At 41.3% G+C, this 21,964-nt stretch overlaps 1 protein-coding gene across 2 annotated transcripts in view; it reads right to left on the bottom strand.

The window, feature by feature from the left end:
- Positions 1-327: 327 nt before the first annotated feature.
- The window catches only part of gabbr1b (gamma-aminobutyric acid (GABA) B receptor, 1b), a 121,112-nt gene continuing 99,475 nt past the window's right edge, over positions 328-21,964 (bottom strand). For both annotated transcript variants that reach the window (XM_085261961.1, XM_085261962.1), the window contains exons 16-18: positions 8,835-8,963; positions 8,130-8,273; positions 328-7,907 (exon numbers count right to left, since the gene is read on the bottom strand). In XM_085261961.1, the coding sequence (XP_085118087.1) occupies positions 7,620-7,907; positions 8,130-8,273; positions 8,835-8,963 (561 nt within the window). In that variant the 3' untranslated portion in view covers positions 328-7,619. The remainder of the gene's footprint in view (positions 7,908-8,129; positions 8,274-8,834; positions 8,964-21,964) is intronic.

Here is a 21,964-nt window from a genome sequence, read left to right as displayed (position 1 = left end):
AACATAAATTGCTGGTATCGGAAGAATCAATATTTCAGTATCGATCCGCACACCACTAGTTTCCTAAGGAGGTATAGCCGTTGGTGGCACCTCCTGAGAATCTCCTCTGTGTTGGCAGAGAATTTCAGGAGGTTGTCAAAGATGGTTCCCAGGTATTTGTACTCCTCAAAGATAGGTTAATTGATCATTCTAAATTGCCCATAGGTGTGAATGTAGGTTGTCTATCTCTGTGTGCTAGCACTGCGACAGACTGATGACCTGTCCAGGGTGTACCCCGCCTCTTACCCCCCCGCGACCCTGAAAAGGATAAGTACAATGAACAAAACATTTTGAGAAAAACAGTTTGTTTTATTTTCATTCTTGCAAATGAAATAATCTGCCATATTAAATGTAACAGCATATAGAAATATAGTTTGAATACTGTACCACATGAAAGACATGTTAAATATGCCAAATAATCAATTGTAATTATTTACATAACCAATATTTACACTCTGTGTGCATATTTTCATATGTATGAACAGCACATCTCCACTGCTTTACAGACTCTACAGTTAATTCACATCAACACACACAAACATACATTACATTAGATATTTACACAGGATCACCGGAAACAAATTTAGCCGAAGCACTGAACAATGTTTGCGTGGTTCACACATCAGTACCTCCTAATTAACTTGTTAGTCTACTTGGGGCAAGGTGCTTGGGACAATTTAGATTACCCGTGCTAACGAAACAAGCTGTGCTACCACAGAAAGAAAAATGAGTCTTGAGATCACACTGAATATTTGTCACGTGTAGAATATTCCCATATATTGGATTCAAAGAAACCGACATGACAACACAATGGAAAGCTGGATCCTCAGTGAAATAAAAAGCTGTCACAAGAAGAGGCAGAAGTGAAACTCTTTGCTGAGAGGAAGACAATCAGTTGTGGTTGAAAGCGCTAAGAACAGCTTGTGAGAGGGGAGAATTTCCTTTTGTCTTTCCTTTCGTTTTTGGTCAAATGTCACGATTTTTGGAAATCAAACAAAATAACACAAAGAGGGGATGAAACGCTGCAGTTAGCTAACCTCTCACATCAAGCCATGTAGATGGTGTTCAGGTTAGGACTTAGCATTAGCGTTAGGATTATTTTAATTATTTCTTCAAAAAATTAATCAAAAAACTCCATGGCAACCTTACCATTATAAAGACACTAAATCTGTGATATAAATTATGGGTCTGTGCTCAGAAATAAAAACAGTGTGAGGCTATCAAAGAGTCATGAGTGGGTAATTTGAGCCTCTAATATGATTGAAGCTTACTCTGTTCATTGTAAGAGTTTCAGAGGACACTACGTGTGGCCCAAGCAGTGTGCAGCCATGTAAACAGCCATACTGTTTCTATGTTTGTTAACATTTTTTCCTCCAATGCCCCTGCAGCCTGTGGCAGCTGCTTGAACTGTAAAAAAGTGGTGGCCCTGTCAGGGTCCTGGATGTGAGCGACCCAGGGTCCTTGAGCAGTTATGGACTTGTATTATATTATATGTGTTTTTGCTGCTCTGCACTGCTGTTTTTGTTGTCCAGGTGTGCGTGTTTGTGTGGGTGCGGCTGTGACAGGCACCTTCAGGCCTGGTGGGTGTGGCCCTGCCAGGTGGTTGGCCACACCTGAAGACCATCACACACCTGCAGCTGATTAAGCCTCGTCGGAGAAACTACTTAAGAGTGTGATGGAGCTCTCTCCAACGCTGGATCATTGTGTGACTTCACGTTAGGCTCTTGTCAAGTTAGTAAGGTTAGTCTGCTGCATTGTGGTGTTTCTGACGGCTGCCTCTTTGTTATTCCCTAAGAGAATGTGGAGACGAGAGGGCAGCGAGCACGGGGTGCTCAGACACTGAGGGGCGGAGACAAAGAACACTATCACTGGGAAGAGGACATGTCACGGGAGTCGGGAACGCACTGCGGATTTGTTGTTTTCCCTGCACTGTAAATAAACGCACTGTTGCATCAAAGAGTCCAGCATTTGGGTCCTCCTTTCCCCACATCCCCACGGTTGGGCAGCGTTAACCGTGACATGTCCAGGACTGTATCTTAAGTTTGAGGTGCGCTTCCACGTGTACGGGAGAAATGACCTCATGAAAACTGCTGGATTAACTACATCTGATCTTTACTGTGAGCAGACCATACCACAAAGACCAAAGATATGTCAAAATATGGTTTGATATGATAAGAATCAGGACAGTAGCCTGATGGCATTATCCCAATGCCAAACCGAATGAGAAAAAGGAAACTGGTTAGCATTATTTATTTCCATTTATTTGCATTGAACACCTTTCTCAGCATCAAGATTTCAGTTTAGCGTGAAACATGAATTCACATTTAATTTATTTTAATTGTTTTCATGTTATTTTTCTTTTGAGAAACAGGAGGAGAATGTTGTCAAAGTTGTGGTCAGTTTTTGTATTGTTTGTGGGTATGGAAACCTTCCTGACTGAATTAATAATGCCTGACCTGCTTTATATTACAAGAGTGCCCTTTGACCAGTGCTGAAGACATAGATGGTCTCGTTTCACTAAAGTCGGTAAGACCCAGTTAAACCATTTATGTCAACATAAAGCTCTGAACCCAGCGAACTTATCTCTGTTAGGCATACAGAAATGAAGCATGATTTCAGTTTCTCCTATGAAACCCCCCCCCCCCCCTCCACAAAATAGAAGCAGAAGAGAGAACACAACAAAAAACGGAAATACAGCAGCAGCCCATACAGGGGAAATCTGACACCCTGGTGGTTTTCTTGTTCTGAATAAGTTTGTTTATAGCTGTGGAGGAAGTGTGTGTGAACTGTTGGTGAAACTTGAGTTCTAAGAGGAAATGATATGATCAACCTCTTTTGAGGGGGATTCAGTAGAGACTAAAGTAAAATACCATCATGCATCTTTTAGCTCAGAAACAAACCCTGTTTCATATTAATGTTGATGATACCCACATCTAGATCTCTTTCTGACTGGTGTGCCTTTGTAAATAAAGTCCTATTTAAATGGAACAAACTGTTTATTGTATATCATTACCTTAAAAATAATGTCAGTGACTAATACAAGTTATATAAAATGAATGATTTCTCCTGGTTTGTTGACCGGAGAAGCAAAACTGCTATTATTTAAATTTAAATTTATACCTACATACCATTAGGAATTTAAGTTTTGGCATTCTAAATGATAATTTTTAACAACTCAGAAGTCTGTATCCAAGTAATTAAAAAATAAATAAAATAAAATCTTGTGTTAATGTATAAACCCTCCTGTGAGGAGGCTCCCAGGGTCTGTACACTCTTCACATTCTACATCAGGGCACCTCCACTCCTTCCACTCCAGTCAGCTTCACTACTAAACAAATCAGGAACCAGCTGATGAGACTCCAGAGGTCATAGCCCATGTCACAACGAGACCCATGGTGCTCATTGTGAACATCACACATCATTTTTCACTATCTATGGCCCACGATTAGCCCACTGATAGTCCTCTCCATTTTACCTGGTTAGTGAGCACGGTGAGATAAATGAGAGCCAGATGCTTCTCCTTCAGCACCTTCAGACAAGCCCTACTGTTTTTTAAACTGACAGCGATGTAGGTAGTTATGCGTCCTTAGTCATCTGGATTGCCAACTATCTGACTGTCAGACCACACTATGTGTGCCTGCAGTTTTGTGTGGTGGACAGTATGGTCAGCAACACAGATGCCCTGCAGGGGACCGTCCTGTCTCCTTTCTCTTCACTGTGTATAGACTTCAGAAACCTGCCACCTCCATTAGTTTTATGATGATTCTGCAGTAGTGGGATGTATCAGAGAGGGTGACGAGGATAAATATATTCTGATTCTGAGCAAAGCCTAATCTTGACATAATGATTCCTGGTGTTTATGTGGGGATTTTGCACTCTGAGAGACATATGGATGCTAGCCATGGGGGGATTCCCATGATGCACTGAGTATTTCCTTTTTAATCACCTTTCTGCATTGAATCACACTTGTTATTTATCTCTGGCTCTCTTCCACAGCATGTCTTTATCTGGTCTTCCTTCTCTCACCCCAACCGGTCGCAGCAGGCCGCCCCTCCCTGAGCCTGGTTCTGCTGAAGGTTTGTTCCTGTTAAAAGGGAGTTTTTCCTTCCCACTGTCGCCAAAGTGCTTGCTGGGTTTTTTCTCTGTATGTGTTATTGTAGGGTCTACCTTACAATATAAAGCGCCTTGAGGTGACTGTTGTTGTGATTTGGCGCTGTATAAATAAAATTGAATTGAACTGAATTGAATGGCCTGCAGTGAACTCTGCTTTGAGCTTTAAAAACAAGGTGACAGGAACTGTTCATTGGAGTTGTCTGAAATACACTGCTGGCCATATAGTCAACAGGCTTACCATTTTTAATTGAAAGCTAGTCTGGTATTACATGTAGCTACTGCGTTTATTATAATTAACCATTCTGTAGTTGACATATTACCTTCAAGCTTGCAGTTTGAATTCAACACCAATTGTCATTTCTCCAAACAGAAAAAGGCAAAACTGGTAGAAAATGTTCACAACAGAACCAGATAAATGTTATGATGTTTTTTCAATTCATATGTTTAGCTGACACCCATCCTGTCCTAAGATGGGTGTCCGTGTACTACATGCTGCTGTAAACTTGCCAGTGGAACAGTAAAACACAACAAATCATGACATTAGCACCCCCAAGTGTATAGGACAGTGTAATTACATCCTAAAAGAAATATATGCTCGTGACATAAATAAGCAGCAACAATATTAAGCAACTAGAAAAAAGGTCTAAAAACTGATTTAAAAATTGGTCATGTTGTATTTTACAGCCTTAAACATAAGATCTGCAAATGTAATTCCTACAGCAAATTTAGTTTAAATAAAACATTTTAAGGTCTTATTTTGTTTGACTCTAATTTTAAACTCTTGAAGACATGTTAAACGTCTTCAAGTGACAGTGAGGGGTTTAGCATGAACACACCCAACTATGGATTCTCTCTAAACAGCGACCAGGAACACTGTTTAAACCACCACCAAACATTTAACCAGAAGAGCTACAGTGACAAAGCGAATTAAATAATGAACATAACCACTAACAAAATTTGCAACATTTATTTAAAAAGAAAATCATATTTTTTAGTCAGTCTCTTAAATCACTATTTAACCACATTAGAAGACCATATTATGAGTTCTAAATGATTGCTAGGCTGTTGTTGCGGCATTTGATTATTTTTTAAACTGTGATTTAAAAGTGTCTTAAATGTGCCCTGTATGAACTGAGACCCTCTAGCCTGCATTTTCCTTAAAATATTTAAATAAAATAGTAATTTTATGAATAATAATAATGATGTACTGTAAGTTTTGTGCACGTTTTATGTGTTAGGAGCTGGGACGGGTGTGTTCTATTGTGTTTTGTGTCGTTTCCTTTTTTGGAATAGGCTGCTGGGCTGTGATCATCACGGTTTCCCTGATGCACCCTTTGAGCATCAGGCGTCATCAGCCGGACTATTTAAGAAGCAGCTCTCAGGTGTCAGATTATTGTCTTAGCCTCAAGCAGTAACGGATCACCCGTCTTTTATGTACTACTTTGATAACCAAGGTATTCACAGATTTCCTTCTCCTCTGCTTCCTGTCAAATGACGACACTCTCTGCCCAGCCAACCACCTGTCCACTTCACCGTGCTACCTCAGTTCATCTCTTCTGGACCCCGTCACTCCACTCGCCTACACTGTTGCTGGTCCCCGCCTCAACCTCCTGTTTTATGTACCTCCCCAAGTCCGTACTAACCGTGTGGCGACTAAGCTCTCGAATTCCTTGTGAACATTTCCGTATCTCCTCAGCTCTGTTGCTATCGGTCACTAACTTCCTTTTCTCCTCTTCCCCCTCTGGATAGTTTGAGTTTTCCATTCAATCTCATGTAAGTGTTATGTTTGATATTCGTCCTCACTGTAAATAAACCTGTTTAACTGCAACCGTGTCTGTCTGAGTGATCTGCCACCTGGGTCCACCTGACACTATGTCTATTACATACACCAGTGGGGGATGCTGACTATCATGCCTAGGTCAGCAGCTTTATCATGAATCTGTGAACATCATCATAATAGGCATGCTGATAACTGTGTGCATATCAAAGCGCCTTTTATATGTTTCTAGTTTTTTAAATGATTCAGCTAAAGAAACTCTCATTGGTCTAACTTCAGTGTTCAGTGTCAGTGGCAGCTGTTGTTCTTATGGTCATCGCAGACAGAATGCTCTTCTTCTTGTTTCATAAATGATTACTTTGAATTTTGATAGTAAGCCTGTCAGTGCTGAAAATACCGTTGTATGCAATGTTCAACTTGATTTGTACTTCTGCATTAAATCTAGTACACAGAAATTTAGTTACACATTGTAGCAATGCACACCACAACCATAAAAGTCTGTAAACACAGTCTTTTGGTTTGCTCAAAGATGTTATCACTGGGGAACAAATGTAGAATGTAAGTATGTATGTAGGCTATAATTATGTCTATCTTGCTTATAACACAAATAGCCTAGTCTTCTGGGAATTTTGTTGTTCTACAACTCTACCACTCTCTATATAAACCCAACCAGTTTGAAAGTGTAATAACAATGATGGATGCAGCCACTCACCAGCATGTTATTAAAAGTGGGGCTTATTAGCCATCTCTTGCCTGGTTAGCAAACTGCAACCACTAACTATATTGGTGCACTGGGCAGATACTGTGGATACCTGCTAATTAGTACTAAACAACATACTAATGAAATAATAAAATTTCACTCATCAAAACTGGAAGACAGATTTCTTGGACAGACCTCTGCTCCTCTTTCACCAAACAGTGAGCACCAGGACAGGTTTAAAACGATAATTTATTTGATTCAATCCTAAGGCGCCCTGTCTAAACTAACCTCGCTAGTTTTGTAGGCTACCATTTAAATCTAATAGAGAACAGACCAGTTACAAATTTGGGAGGAAATTTATCCAGAACAATAAATCAAAAACAAATCCAGCAGAGATCAGCTTAGAAAATACTGGACTGGTACACATATAGCATTTTTCTACTGTATTTGAACACTCAAAGTGCTTCCTTACTACAACCCTTATTCACCCATTTGCACACATTCATTTACCGTAAGCACTTTTTTCTATGACTAAGTGCTGTTTACCTCATACTGTGATGGATGCCTTTGGGGCAACTCAGGATCTTGGTCAAGGATTCTTTGATGTCTGGAGGAGCCAAGCACAGAAGTACCAATCTTCCAACGGGTGGATGACCCAGTCTACATCTTGAGCTACAGCCGCTCTACTGTTTTCAAGTTGTAGTAGTAGTGGTAAACTGACCTCAAAGCCAGGGGACATTTAAAGACGCTGCTCATGCCTCAATCAAATTAATCAAAAGTACATGTGCTATCACAGGGTGTATATCTGTGTATGTGCCTTCTCAGTGTTTTTATTGAGCTGTTGCTTGACTGGAACATATTTTGCTGCACTCATTTCTGTCTGAGGGAAAATCCTTTACCTTTTTTTTAATCTTCATTTTAAACCTTAGATATTTATTTATTTTTCAAACTTGTATTACTATCCTCATCCTGCCACTGTTAACCACCATCTTACTTGTAGAGTAGCTGAAGCCGGCTAGTGTGACACTTATTTCGACTGATCTTGCTGTCTGACTGGTAGAGACTGGACGAGTTGGCGAAGGACTGTGGAACAGGATGAGGGTCAGAGGCAGGCGCTGGGTATCCTGGAGGAGGGGCCAACGACCTGGGGTCACTCTGGGTGATGGAAAAGGGAGGGGGGCTGTGGTTCTGATTAGTGATGGTGGACGCTCTTCTCCTTGATCGCAGGGCCTGTCTCTCAGACAGCTGGTTTCTCAGCTCTGACACACGTTCTTCTTTCTAAGGGAAAAGTAAAGTAAACACTCAAAAATTAAGTTATTACAGATCCAAAAAGACTTTTACATGATAAGCATCTGTTTTAACTGACTTAGTTAACAGGAGAACCTGCTTTCTTGTTTAGGTACTTCTTGGGAGAAAAAGTATTTGAGTCATTAACCTGTTAAATACAGAGGAAGAGCTTAAATGAAACAAACACTTGGATAAGAAAAGGGCCTGCCTGACCTCCTGGATGATCTTCTGCAGTTCCTTGTTCTCTCTCTCTAGTTGTCTGGACTTCTCCTCGTCATTGTTATTGGTGGATGAACCTGTCTTCATGGTCTCCTGGGCATCTGACTGCCACTCACCACGTGTTATCAGGCGCCGCATCTACAAATTGTGCAAATGTTTTTAATGTGATACATGAAAACTCCATAGTGCATCTATTACAACAGCAGGGCTTTGTAGTACTGTAGAAGAGTCCATCTGCTGATAGGTACTTCTTTTGCAGAACTTTTACCAACTCAAAACATTTTGCACATTATGAAACAAAGGATTTAACAAAGATCACCCAGGACTACAGAGCATCTAGAATCCTTTATCAGAGAGGAATGGGACCGCATTCTTACTAATTAAAATATGTTTTTTGATTTACTTGGCAAGTATGGACGTGATATTTGTGTACTTAGTTAATATCATCCTCCCTAAACTAACAGCACTCCAGGAATATGAACAGAGACACAGCACCATGCTGATTGGCCAGAGTAGACTGTTAAAGATCTGAATTGGTGATGCTGACACGGCAACACTCACCCAATTAGCAGACCCTCAGGTGATATATCATGCAATCTCAGATGCCGTCCATGCTAATGGATTTTCATCCGGTCTTACACTAAATGTGCTAGTTTAATCTGCAGGTATGGGATGAAGAGAGGTGTGAGATGGATTTACCTTGGGGACAAACAGAACCACCAGGGTGATGTAGACTGAGAAGACAATGGCTAAAGAGGCGAAGGCGAAAGAGGCATCCTGCTGGGAGGACAGAATCATGGTGACTGGAGCTGTGATCATACACAGTACCTGAAGAGAAGAATAAATAGAGTAGATAAGCTTAGCTTGTTTATTACAAAAAAATAACAAGAAAATTTTAGTCTTAGCATAAATTTAAAAAAAAAAGTGTAACAATTTCAACAGAGTTACCTATCACACTAGTAAAAAAGGACCAGGTGGAATTCAGTCCAACTGTTTTCTACAGAACATTAATACAAAACCTCTGGTTTCAATTTAATGGCGATTTTGAAGACCAGTGATGGGATTAACAGCGTTAAAAGTAACGGCATTACTAACGGCTAACACTAAATAGCCAGACTCTCACTCAGTCACCCTCACCGAAGCCTCTCTTTTCCCGTCTTCATTCCTGAAAACTCACCTTCTGTCAACCTTAACTCAGCTCTGGAATTAACCACCCTCTCCCTCAGTTGCCTTCACACCATTGACCGCCTTTGACAGTACAAACTGGCAGAAAAAATAGATCCAGCAGACGTAATTTGGACAGTGATCTCCAAACAGGGAGCAATAATTGGTGATCACGAGCAAATCCTGCAGTTTCAGGCAAAATCAGGTGCAAATCAATCAGTGACAGACAGTAGGAAATCCTATCCACATTTCCAAAGCTCTGTTCAGACATCACTCCCACCCCCAATCAGCCACCAGTACACTCAGCACAGTCCCCGTTTGCTGCTCCTGAGAAAGACGCTCCACTTTTCTCTGCCCTGGTCTCTGCAAACCATGCCTGTGTTCCATGATGCAGTGACCTCAACACTCAAACCTTTTTCCGGTGAGTTGGGCCGGTACAGGGCTTTCTCTTACAGTGCTCACTTGTGTTCGGCCAATCGCCTCTTTCTTTGACAATGCTGCTAAACTCTCCCACTTAGTAGGTCTGCTGAGGAGAAAGACGCTGGCATGGGCTGAAGCTTATTTTTCACTCACCCAGTCTCTGAGGGCAGCGTGGCCAATTATTAAATTTATGGCAGGGCAAAACGTAGTGTAGCAAAGTTTGTCACTGATTTGTACAACTGGAAGCCAGTTGGCCCGATCATTGGCTTCAGGGTTTATTTTTGCAAGCCTTAAATGTTAGCCCTTCCATTCATGCTAGAACCTCCCATACCTGCCATTGCACTCAATAACCAGGTTTTTGCTCTATAACTCATCAAACCGAATCAGTTAATCTGATCTTGTCTGGAAACCACTGGGAGACCCTCTCATTTTTCACCTTTCATTATCCTGACACACCTCTGATCCTCAGTTACCATAGTTAGAAAAACACAATTATCATATAGACTTCCACAGAAAATGGGTCCAAAATCCACATGTGTCCTTCTCTGGATTCCTCAGGGAAATATTTAGCAAATTTCTCTGTCAGTTGTGAAAGGTGCTGACAGACTGATCACTGATCTTCCCCTGAGGAGAGTTTTCCAAGATGTAAGACAAAAGTGGAAACATGTCCATCCTCTTTTCCTGGGCCCTCTCAGTCCACAAAGCAATTTCCTCTTGAAAGCTTCAACTTTGTCTGCAACAAAAAAACATGTTGCTGTTTCTCCCTTGAAGTGAGATGTTCATGTGCAAGAGGAGATGTTTTTTTCTCTGTGAGAAAAGAAACGATCTCATTCCCCAGTTCCAACAAACATTTGAGGTCCAGTCCTCTTGAAAGCCAGCTCACCTCACTGTGGTAGAGCAGCTAGACACGATCTGCTTCCATGTCCTCACAAAGCTTAGCAAAACATCTGGAATTCACACCATTATTTTTAATGAAGTTGATAGTTTTCACACTTACAATCCATCACCTCGTCACATACAGCACATGTGGCAGGGCATCACCAACTACAGGAAGATGGCACCTGCCTGTGATGGTGACGTCTCCCTACCTCTCCAACATCTATGCACGTTTTGACGCTCAGAATGACGTGTTCGTAAGGAAGACCCGGCTGCCACCCACACTGGACCCACTGCAGTTTGCCTAATGACAACAACAGTAGCTCTGCCTCAAGGCACTTTATATTGTAAGGTAGACCCTAGGAAAATACAATAAAGACCCATATGTACGAATGCTGTTTATAGACTTCAGTTCAGCATTCAACACAATCATTCCTCAGCACCTGATTGGAAATCTGAGCCTGCTGGGTCTGAACACCTCCCTCTGCAACCGGATCCTGGACTTTCTGATAGAGAGACCTCAGGCAGTCCAGATCGGTAACAGCATCACCAACATCACCACACTGAGCACTGGAGCCTCTCAGGGCTGTGTGCTCAGCCCACTGCTGTTCACTTTACTGACTCAGCAGCAATGCACAATTTGAACCACATCATCAAGTTCGCTGATGACACGACTGTGGTGAGTCTCATCAGCAAGATCGACGAGTCAACATACAGAGAGAAGGTGCAACAGCTAACAGACTGGTGTAGAGTCAACAACCTGTCTCTGAAGGTGGACAAAACAAAACAGATTGTTGACTTCAGGAGAGCACTGTCCAGTTAACTTCGATGGATCCTCTGTGGTGGTTGAAGAGCACCAAATTCCTTGGTGTTCACCTGGCAGAGAACCTCTCTTGGTCTCTCAACACCAGCTCCATAACTAAGAAGGCCCGACAGCATCTCTATGTCCTGCGAAAGCTGAGAAAAGCCCATCTCCCACCCATTCTCACCACCTTCTACAGAGAGACTATCGAGAGTGTCCTGCGTAGCGGCATCACTGTCTTGTATGGTAACTGCACTGTATCGGATTGCAATACCCTACAGCGGATAGTGGGAACAGCTGAGAAGATCATTGGAAACTCTCTTCCCTCCATCACAGACACTTATCACACCTGCTGCTTCTGCAAAGCCACCAGCATTGTGGAGGACCCAATGCACCCCTCGCACACGCTCTTTACCATGCTGCCTTCTGGCAAGAGGTACTGGAGCTCTCACAGCCAGACTGATGGCTTGGGGGAACAGTTTCTTCCCCAAGCCATCAGACTCGAGGGTGGCTCAGTGACTGGACTGACACACACACACACACACACACACACACACACACACACACACACACACACACACACACACACACACACACTTCATACATCAAGTGACTTTTTGCAACAATGCTCAGTCTTTTGCACAACCCACTGTTATTGTTGCAGTCTACCTTTACACTGTTGTGTCTGTGTGTCTTTTGGGGTTTTTTTGGCAATTTTTGTACACTTGGACTTTATGTAGTCCTGTGTTGATTGTCTGTATATTATTCTGTATATTCTGTACGTTATACCTTATATGTAGCACAATGGTCTTGGAAGAACGTTATCTCATTTCACTGAGTACTGTACCTCTGCACAAAGTTGGAGTGACAATAAAGCCACTTGACTTGACTTCACTTTAAAGGGGCATCAACAATTTCACAGCTGAGGTCAACTGTATTCAGAGCAAGATCAGGTAGACCAAAACCACACCATCAGAAGACTAATATATTGAACTTACTCACTTTCCAACTTTATCACTGATAACGCATAATCATATTTTAATAGAGCATTTCATTCTATACACATTAATCATTTAATATACGTCAAACGAGTGGCCAATTGAGAATTAAAATTTAACTTAACAAACGTGTTTGCTTTAATGTGTGATGAAGCCACAGTAGCAGGATTTACCATACAAACCCATGCAAAAAGGACCTGGCAAGAGTTCATGCCACTACTTTTGAGCTGCACAGAAAGAGAAGCAGACCAATTGTCTGTAGAATTATATAATTATAATTATCTTCTGGTTTCATCTTTGTGGAAAAAGATTCTCATAGCAGCAGGACAAAACTCTGAAGTAATACCTGAAGACTAAAGAAACCCAAGGACTGTTGACCTGCCTACATAGTCATCTGATCTCAGTCATTGAATATGTACGGCCATTTGTAGACTGAGGAAGCTAAACATTCCTGACATGAAAAGAAGCTCTTTGTTATATTGTCAGATGGCATTTGGACTCGACTGTTATCAACAACCTAAGAAAGAGAACCACCTCTTCATACCAGCTACTGACAGCAAACAGGGAAGTTGGTTTTATATGCAAGACTCCCGTGTAGAGATGTGGAGAAACCTAAACCCTTCACAGCTTGTAACAGCAGTCTGGCGAGGAAGGAGCAGCTAGCAGGACCAGCGCACGTGTGGTGGTTAGCCAAATAACCCGAAGCCAGTCGGTTAAATCCAATAACAGACCTTTATTCGCTGTCAGCAACATTACATTATGAGCCAGGTCTCCACGGCTGTACTCGCCCGTCATACATGCGCTGAGATTGGTATCGCCGGTGCCAGCTTGTTACAACAGTACGGTGTTTCTTTTAGAATGGAACACGAGCAGCATGGAATGGCTGCCACGAACAATACACACCCACTAGGAGACTCTCACAGCTATTACAATAGTAGGGCAACCCCCCTAGTGGTGCTATAACCCAAAAGGGTTGTTACAAGCTATGGTCAGATAAAAAGAATTTTACCATTAGACAAAGATAACCTGATTAAATACAAAATGCAGTTTTTAAATAATGATGCATTTATTAACTGAAAAAAGCTCTCCATGTCTATAGTACATGGCCTTGTGTGAAAAGCAATTGCCCCCTGAACCTAATTAAGGTTGTGCCCTGCCTTGGAGCAAGAACTGCAATCACGCATCTGCGGTAACTGGAAATGAGTCTTTCACATCACAGTGGAATTTTGGCACATTCTTCGTTGGAGGATTGTTTTAATGCTTTAATGCATTGGAGGATTTTCAAGTGTGAATGGCCTGTTTAAGGTCGTGGATTTAAACTGAGAGTTCATGTAGACCACCCCAAAACCTTCATTTTGTTTTCTGAGCCATTCAGAGTTTTGGTTTACGTGCTGATGTAGTTTTGTTTTGTTTGAGATTAAGGGCACAAACTGATGCAGGGGCACAAATCATTTTCTTATTGTTGAATCATAAACACTCCTTTTGTGATCTCGTGGATGAGTCATCGATGGTTTCTCTCAAGTACTTTTGGCACTGTTCCAAGTTTTCTCCATTTGTGGATAATGGCTCTCATTGTGGTTCACTGGAGTCTAAAAGCCTTAGAAATGGCTCTGTAACCCTTTAAAGATTGATAGATATCAATTACATTGTTTCTCAATTGTTCTGGAGTTTCTTTAGATCACAACATGATGTGATGCTTTCTGAGATCATTTAGCCTACTTCACTTTGTCAGAAGAGAAGTAGGCTAAATGAGTAGGACAACGCACCCACCACCACCACCATCAAACCCACAAATGAAGAAATTATTTTTGGAGGAATCAAATTTGGTGCTTATCTCTCTAGCAGAATCCTCCACTAAAGATAAGTGAAGCTTACCTCACACACTTTTTATTGTTTTTTCCTATGATCTTTGCCAGTCTTTACATGGTTTTCCATTGTGATTGATGAGCATTTCTTAATAACTTGCCAGCAGTATTCTTTCATTTTTATCATGCTAACAAACGGAGGGCAGATGAATTTGGCGGTGTCTAAAAATGTGACAGTGAAGAAAAGAGTGCATAGTATCAAATAAAGCAGGAGAAATTGGAGGTAAATCAATCGATATTAATCAGTAGTCAGTCAGTTTGGGCAAAGGCTAAAAATTTTCTTCCAAATTGACAAATGCAAGCAGCAAGCTAGCAGCCATGTTTTCTCTACTATGTCAGTACTTACATGCAGCCTCGAACAAACACAATCCAGCCCTTAAATTATTATTAATAATTATTTATTAATTCATCAATGCATCGATCTTAGTGGAAGAAATAGCATTTCTGCGCACTGGGAATTGGGAAGAGCTAATCCCATCTGGAGACAGACTGTTTCCAGTGGCCTTCCATCTTTACAGAGGCACTTGTATAACTGTATAACTGCATTTCTAGCCTTGTTTCAGGTGCCTTAATCTCAATTGTTGCCCAGAACTTGCTTAAATTCAAGCACTGGATTTCTGTCTATGACGTTGGAATGTTACTATGAAAAGTGTGCAGAGATTTTTATATTGTGATTTGCTGCCAAATGAAACAGAATTAAGTCAAGTGATTGAAATGGCCCAGGAGCAATTCTCCCACAGCTGAATGGAGAAATGAACTAATCAAGTGTCAGAAAATGGTCACAAAAATGTTACAAGCATGAGCTAAACAGATCTGACAAAAAAAAAAAAAGATCAGTTCTGCAGTTTGAGCAACTTTAGGATTCTTTTTATATATGAACATGTTGCAGATAAATGATATGATTAATTGTTAAAATATCACTTATTATGTATCACTTTGCTAAAAGTATTTAAAATAGTACATATTAATTCTGCCTCAAGCAGATACAGGAGTACAAGCCAAGCCTGAAACCACATTGACTCATCAGTAATAATTAATAAAGCAATTAGAAAGGACATTTTCCAAATGAAAGCATATATTAAGCATTTATCTTTATATTTCCAGAGCACAACATTTGCTTGTGTTTCAGCATTTTTTACACATTACACACCACTTTTGTTTATCATTTGTAACAACACATCCCACACATGGCATGGTAATAGTAAAAGGGATGTTATGTTGGCATATAATATCATGTACAAATAAAAAAAAAAGAAAAGAACAGGATCCAAGACAGACCCCAGTGAAATTCCTGATGTCTCAACAGCTGATGTGGAAGAGTATTTTCCAATGAGAAAGCCCATTGTTTAATATAAGATTGAAACCAGTTAGGAACCATACCCTTGACTCCTGCACAGTGTTCCAAGCACCCAATGAGTAAGTCATGGCTGACAGTGTCAGACAGCACACAAATCCTAGACAGCTAAGAGCTAAGACAGAACAGCCACTAGAATCAGCATCAAGTAGAATACTGTTTGTTACTTTTAAAAGTACAGACTCTGTACTCTGAAAGACCCTAAAAAAATGTCAGTTTTGATATAGGCTGACAAATGCAGACGACACAGCCATCATGGGGTGTATCTGGGATGATCAGGAAGAGGAGTACAGAAGTCTGGTGAGGAACTTTGTCGCATGGAGTCACACAAACCACCTGCAACTCAACACCTCAAAGACTAAGGAACTGGTTGTGGACTTCGGGAGGTCTAGAGCAGGTCCACTGCCGGTTCAGATAGAGGGGGAGGAGGTGGAGGTGGTCAACAAGTACAAGTACCTCGGGCTGTGGGTGGACAATAAACTGGACTGGTCATGCAACACAGAGCACCTGTATAAAAAAGCCCAAAGCCGACTGTACTTCCTCAGGAGGCTGAGGTCTTTTAACATCTGCAGGAAGCTCCTGAGGATGTTTTACCAGTCGGTGGTTGCTGGAGTACTTTTCTATGCTGTGGTGTGCTGGGGGAGCAGCACAGCAAAGAAGGACTCATCCAGGCTGGAGAAACTGATCAGGAGGGCTAGCTCTGTGGTCGGCATGAAGCTGGACACTCTGGTGACAGTGGCAGAGAAAAGGACACTAAAGAAACTGCTGGACATTATGGACAATGCTGGGCATCCTCTGCACACGGCCATTAACAGCCAGAAGAGTCTGTTCAGTGACAGGTTGCTTCTCCCCAAGACAAGAACTAACAGACTTAAAAACTCCTTTGTCCCACACGCCATCAGACTGTTTAACTCCTCTCTGGAGGGGAGAGGGAGGGGAAACAGGAGGACAAAGGAGGGGGGAACAACTAAGCTGTAGTGCCTCTTCACCCCACTGTGCAATACCTTGTGCAATACTTTTTGTAAATAGTCAACAGTGCAATAGACTCAATACTTGAAATGTGCAATTCACTTGTATTTTTATTTTTTATTCCTATTTATTCTATTTATCCCCTTTGTATATTTTATTTATATTGTCTCTGTGTTTATATATGTGTGTGTGTGTGTGTGTGTGTGTGTGTGTGTGTGTGTGTGTGTGTATATATATATATATATAATATTCTGTAACTCTGGAACTTCTGTCGGTGCTGTGCTTTTTGGAAATCGAATTTCCCAGAGGAGCCCACCCGAGGGATTAATAAAGTTCTATCTAATCTAATCTAATCTAAATAATCAGAACATGCACTTGAAATTTGGGGTTTTAAAGAATGGGTCAACTACTGCATGCTATATCACACAGGAGTTACGGTAAATGTTACCATTTACCGTAACTCCTGTGTGATATAGCATGTCACACCTGTATTTGTTTAGTGCTTTACTTAGTCCCTAAGGACCCCAAAGCGCTTTACACTACATTCAGTCATTCACCCATTCACACACACAGGGCTGGACTGGGACAAAAAATCGGCCCGGGCATTTTGACTAGAGACCGGCCCCCCAGGTATTAAAGCCATAAAGCCTTTGAATGAAAACAAACGCTGTTGTGACAGTGATGTACAGTCTTGTTGGTATATGTATGATTTCTATACATTGTACATCAGATAAAAACTTTGGTTGTAAGATTCAGAGAATTATTTAATGAAAGCGAGATATTTTAAATGAGAATAAGGAAGTATTTCTTTGTGGCCCCCCCCCCCCCCCTCCCTGTTAATGCCCCACCTGCCCCCCAGGCAAAACTTTGCTAGACCCGCCCCTGCACAGTTACCAGCTGTCAGCTACTTAGAAAAGGATCCTGGTGTTATTTGTCTCTCAGAAACAGTTCATAACTTCCCTTCAACTCATTCATGTCACCTAAAAGGTAAACCTGTTTCTCCATCACCTGTTCAGCTCTGATGATTCAGTAAGGACATCTCCTGGTTTCATCTTCATGTTTCCCTCTCACCAGATAACCAAACCAACATCATGACCAGCAGCTTTTACAGCTGTGGCTCCAGCAAACATCAGCTGATACTAGAAAGTAATATTAAATAAATTCTAACAACAGCTGATCAAGCTTAAACGTGCTGCTGTTGTTTAGCGCGACATCCGCTGGTTTCCTCTTTCTGGCACAAAGTGGGCGATAAACAAACAAGAGAGACGATCAGCTGATCATTGATCAGTTTCATGATTGAATGAGAGAAGAATGGTAAATGGTAAATGGTCTGTATTTGTATAGCGCTTTACTTGGTCCTAAGGACCCCAAAGCGCTTTACACTATACACAATCATCCACCCATTCACGCACACATTCACACACTGGTGATAGCAAGCTACAATGTAGCCACAGCCGCCCTGGGGCGCACTGACAGAGGCGAGGCTGCCGGACACTGGCGCCACCGGGCCCTCTGACCACCACCAGTAGGCAACGGGTGAAGTGTCTTGCCCAAGGACACAACGACCGAGACTGTCGGAGCCGGGGCTCAAACCGGCAACCTTCCGATTACAAGAAGAGACAGCTGACAGCGTAAAGACAGAGAAAAACTCCAGCTTTGTGTCTTTTTCCATCCTGGCTGAAGTACGGGACAAACTGTGTTCCTTTTCACCTCAATACGAAACGCGTAATATTTTCTCTGAATGCGGGACAATTCCGTTTTTTAGGGCACCGTTGGAAACTCTACTAACTAACCTTATGAATAAAATAAAGTTCACTATCAGTAACATAGCACCCACCCAGCTGTAGAAACTCCGTCATGCTAGCTAGTACGCAGTACAAGTTATTGTAACTGACGGTAAAAAGTCAGCACAACGAAAATAAACTCCACCTAAACTTGGTTTATTTCTGACCCAGACAGACTGAAGGTTATAACTTCTTACCTGAAGTTCAGTTCACCTGACACTCGGCCCGGCGGCTGCCTCGGGTCTCTCCTCCTCCTGCCTCACCTTTCCCTCATCCACCTGGCCTCTTGTGGCAGCTCCGCCATAGCCACCACCAAACAACTGAGTTATTTTTACACATCTGCCAGCATCTGGCCAATCCACCACCTTTCATTGTTTATACTGTTATAAAAATAAATAAATTAAAAAAAATCACCGGCCCATAAAAACGAAAAATCACCATCGACCCACCGGGCAAATGCCCGGTATGCCCGATGGCCAGTCCAGCTATGCACACACACACTCACACATTGGTGATGGCAAGCTACATTGTAGCTACATTGTAGCCACAGCTGCCCTGGGACACACTGACAGAGGCGAGGCTGCCGGACACTGGCGCCACCGGGCCCTCTGACCATCACCAGTAGGCAAACATGGGGTTAGTATCTTGCTATACCAGCAGCTAGGCTCACATTTACAATTCTGAGAACTTAATCACCCATTATATAAAAAGTTTCCTTAATAAACAAAGATAGAAGTGAAAATATGTTGCCTTTGCAGATCCAGCCCCCTCTTGAAATCAAATCAGGCATCCATCCATCCATCCATTTCCACTTTTTCAGCTGTCTTAGTACTAGAATCTAATCTGGCGAGATTTTAAAAACTCTAATGGCACCTCATCTGTGCTCGGCTCTTTTACATTCTGTCCTGACAGCCCTGTTAGACAGAATTTAAACCTAGGGCATTTTATTCTGAGGTGGGCGGCCAAGTTCAAAGCATCTGCTCATCTGTTGCTTCTGAACTCCATAAGTTTTGAATCACTTATTTTTAGTACTGAATTAATGACCCCGCTGCTTTTCATTCTCATCTACAGTCCACCAAAAATAAAAGCTCTATTGTAGAATTCAGATCTTTTGTCCTCAGTAACAGTAATGCATGACTGCATATTGTGGGATTTTAATATTCATGGGCACTGAAAAAAACAGCTGTGGGAATCTTTTGATTTTATTCGACATGTATTCAACGGCCTCACTGATGATCATGTGAATACTCTTGATCTTCTTTTTGTCATATTTTCTTCTTTTGTCAATTTAATATCTAACATGTTGACATTGTAGAATTTTTTTTCTGACCATAAACTATAACTTTTATGACACTTTTACTCTCTAAATTTGTGGTCCTAGTATTGCAATACCTTTCGGTAAAAAGTTTGGTCCTTCCATAGCTACTCGTTTTCAAATTCAAATTTTTATTTGTCACGTACACAGTCATACACAGTACGATATGTAGTGAAATCGTACTGTGGGTGTTCAAGAGCGCACTTCTTTCATCTGTGCATCATCATGATCAGATGTCCACAGAACAAATACGCTTAATATTTAAACCCACAGTACACACCCACACATTAAACATATTAAGGATTGTACATTAACATATTTTATAGTAAAAACTGTTGTCAGAACCATACTGAATTTAACCAGTGAACCAGAGAAGGTTAAAGCATGGTTAAACACACACACACACATATATGAAGAGAGAGAGAGTATGCATAGTATGCAAACGGCTAACAAACAGACATCATAATTTGTCATACAATGAGAATAGGACAAATCAACAATAGACATTGACTAATTAATTTTGTGCTGAACACAGTCCAAAAGATTCAGTCAGCTACATCAGTGTCTACTGTTTACTATCATAGCCAAGTGGCTAACAAACGTAAACAGACGTTTACACTATCCCTACTAATTAATGTTTTCTTGTAGTATCTCTGTTGTGGTCAGTGCTATCCTGTATGCTGTTGCATGCTGGGGCAGCAGATTGAGGGGCACAGATGCCAACAGACTAAATAAACTGATCCACAAGGCCAGTAATGTTGTGGGGGTGGAGCCAAGGGCGTAGATTTGGCATGGACGGAAGGTCCCCACCAATAATTTGATCTCTTCGAGTAATGAAAAACAAACCCGATGAAATGAATAACGTGTTTTGGAAACTAACTGCACAACAGGCAGCACTATTAGTTATCTCAGTCTCAGAGCAGCATTTCTAATTTTGATTGAAACTGTCAGAGAAAACGGCAGTCTCTCCAGGATATTAGTTTACAGAGGCTGTTAAAATTATATGACTAACATTATAATGTTGGTGACACAATAATTTCATCCTAATGGCACTGACATATTCATAGGGTTAATTTTTGAGACAAAATATCATAAGGTAGTCATGATTTTGCAAATATTCCACCTTGTAGTGCAGTTTGCACAAATTGTTTTAAAAATGCACTCAGCCTACAAACATTACTGATGAGTCAAGATCTGCACAAATTGACAGAAACACTGAAGCAGCTCCACATTTTATTCTTATTGTCATGTTTGTCCTATTTGTCAGGTGACAGAAGAACCAACACAAAGCTCAGAGAGTAATGGTGATACAAGATCACAGGTGGAATTGGATGATGACTTGTTGGTTCATGACTGTATTTGAAGCATGTGTGACTGCATGTATGTGGAATGTCTCACTGTTATTTATCAGGTGACAGAGGCAGCTCTGCCATGTTGTAGCTCAGACAGAGGTGAAGCGGCGAGGTCACAGGTGACTGACTGATGTTTTGGTGCTCTAGATTAACGAGAGGAGCAGGCATGTGTTTGGCTCCTTCACATAGTGGACACTGAGTTGTTGTGTGGGGCACCAGTAGTCCATATCTGTTGCTGTAACAGTAGTTCATGTTTAGAATAGAAAATCTCAGCTCACTGATCTGATCGGGGCAATAGTGCCTAAAATGTTGCATAATTTTACTGAGAGATCTTTTACTTTGTGGTAATCTTAGATGAGTAGTTTTATGGACAAAAACCATTCAGTGTTGCCTTAGTGCTAATGTATAAGAGATGTTGGTGTACTATAACTGAACTAATGTTGTTAAGTCCTTAAAGTCATGTTCTTTTATTGACATGACTGTATTTGAAGCTATTTTTACTTTTGTATGATACCTTATATCTATGGAATATGGCTGAAGTAAACTAAAGCCTAAAATACTTAGTCAGTCATGTGTAAGTACGCAAACTCGTTGCCTCAAAAAAAATTAAGTAAAGTTTAGTTAAGATGATTACGGTAAGATAGGGCAACATATTTATTTTGAGTACTGTACTGTAAATAGTGGAGATGACAATAAAGTTTACTTTGACTTCAGCACAGCAGCAAGCGGGTGCACCGAGGGCTCTTGCGCTCACTTTTCGCGTATAGAATTTCGAAAAACATCGGTGCAAATTATAAGTCTGTATCATAATGTCTGGTGTTTTCATGTTTGTTGGTTTGTTTTTATTTTGTTTTATTTTGCGAGTTGGTTATTAGATGCCGCTTCAGCCAGCCGGAGAATCCCCCATCGCCCCACCCGCATAGGTGCATG

The sequence above is a fragment of the Mchenga conophoros genome, linkage group LG22, assembly GCF_057382185.1.
Source record: "Mchenga conophoros isolate Kocher_MC1m ecotype Shallow Benthic linkage group LG22, M_conophoros_male_GT1.1, whole genome shotgun sequence".
NCBI lineage: Eukaryota > Metazoa > Chordata > Actinopteri > Cichliformes > Cichlidae > Mchenga > Mchenga conophoros.
Note: the sequence above shows the minus strand (reverse complement) of the source record. Positions and strands in the feature narration are given on the sequence as shown.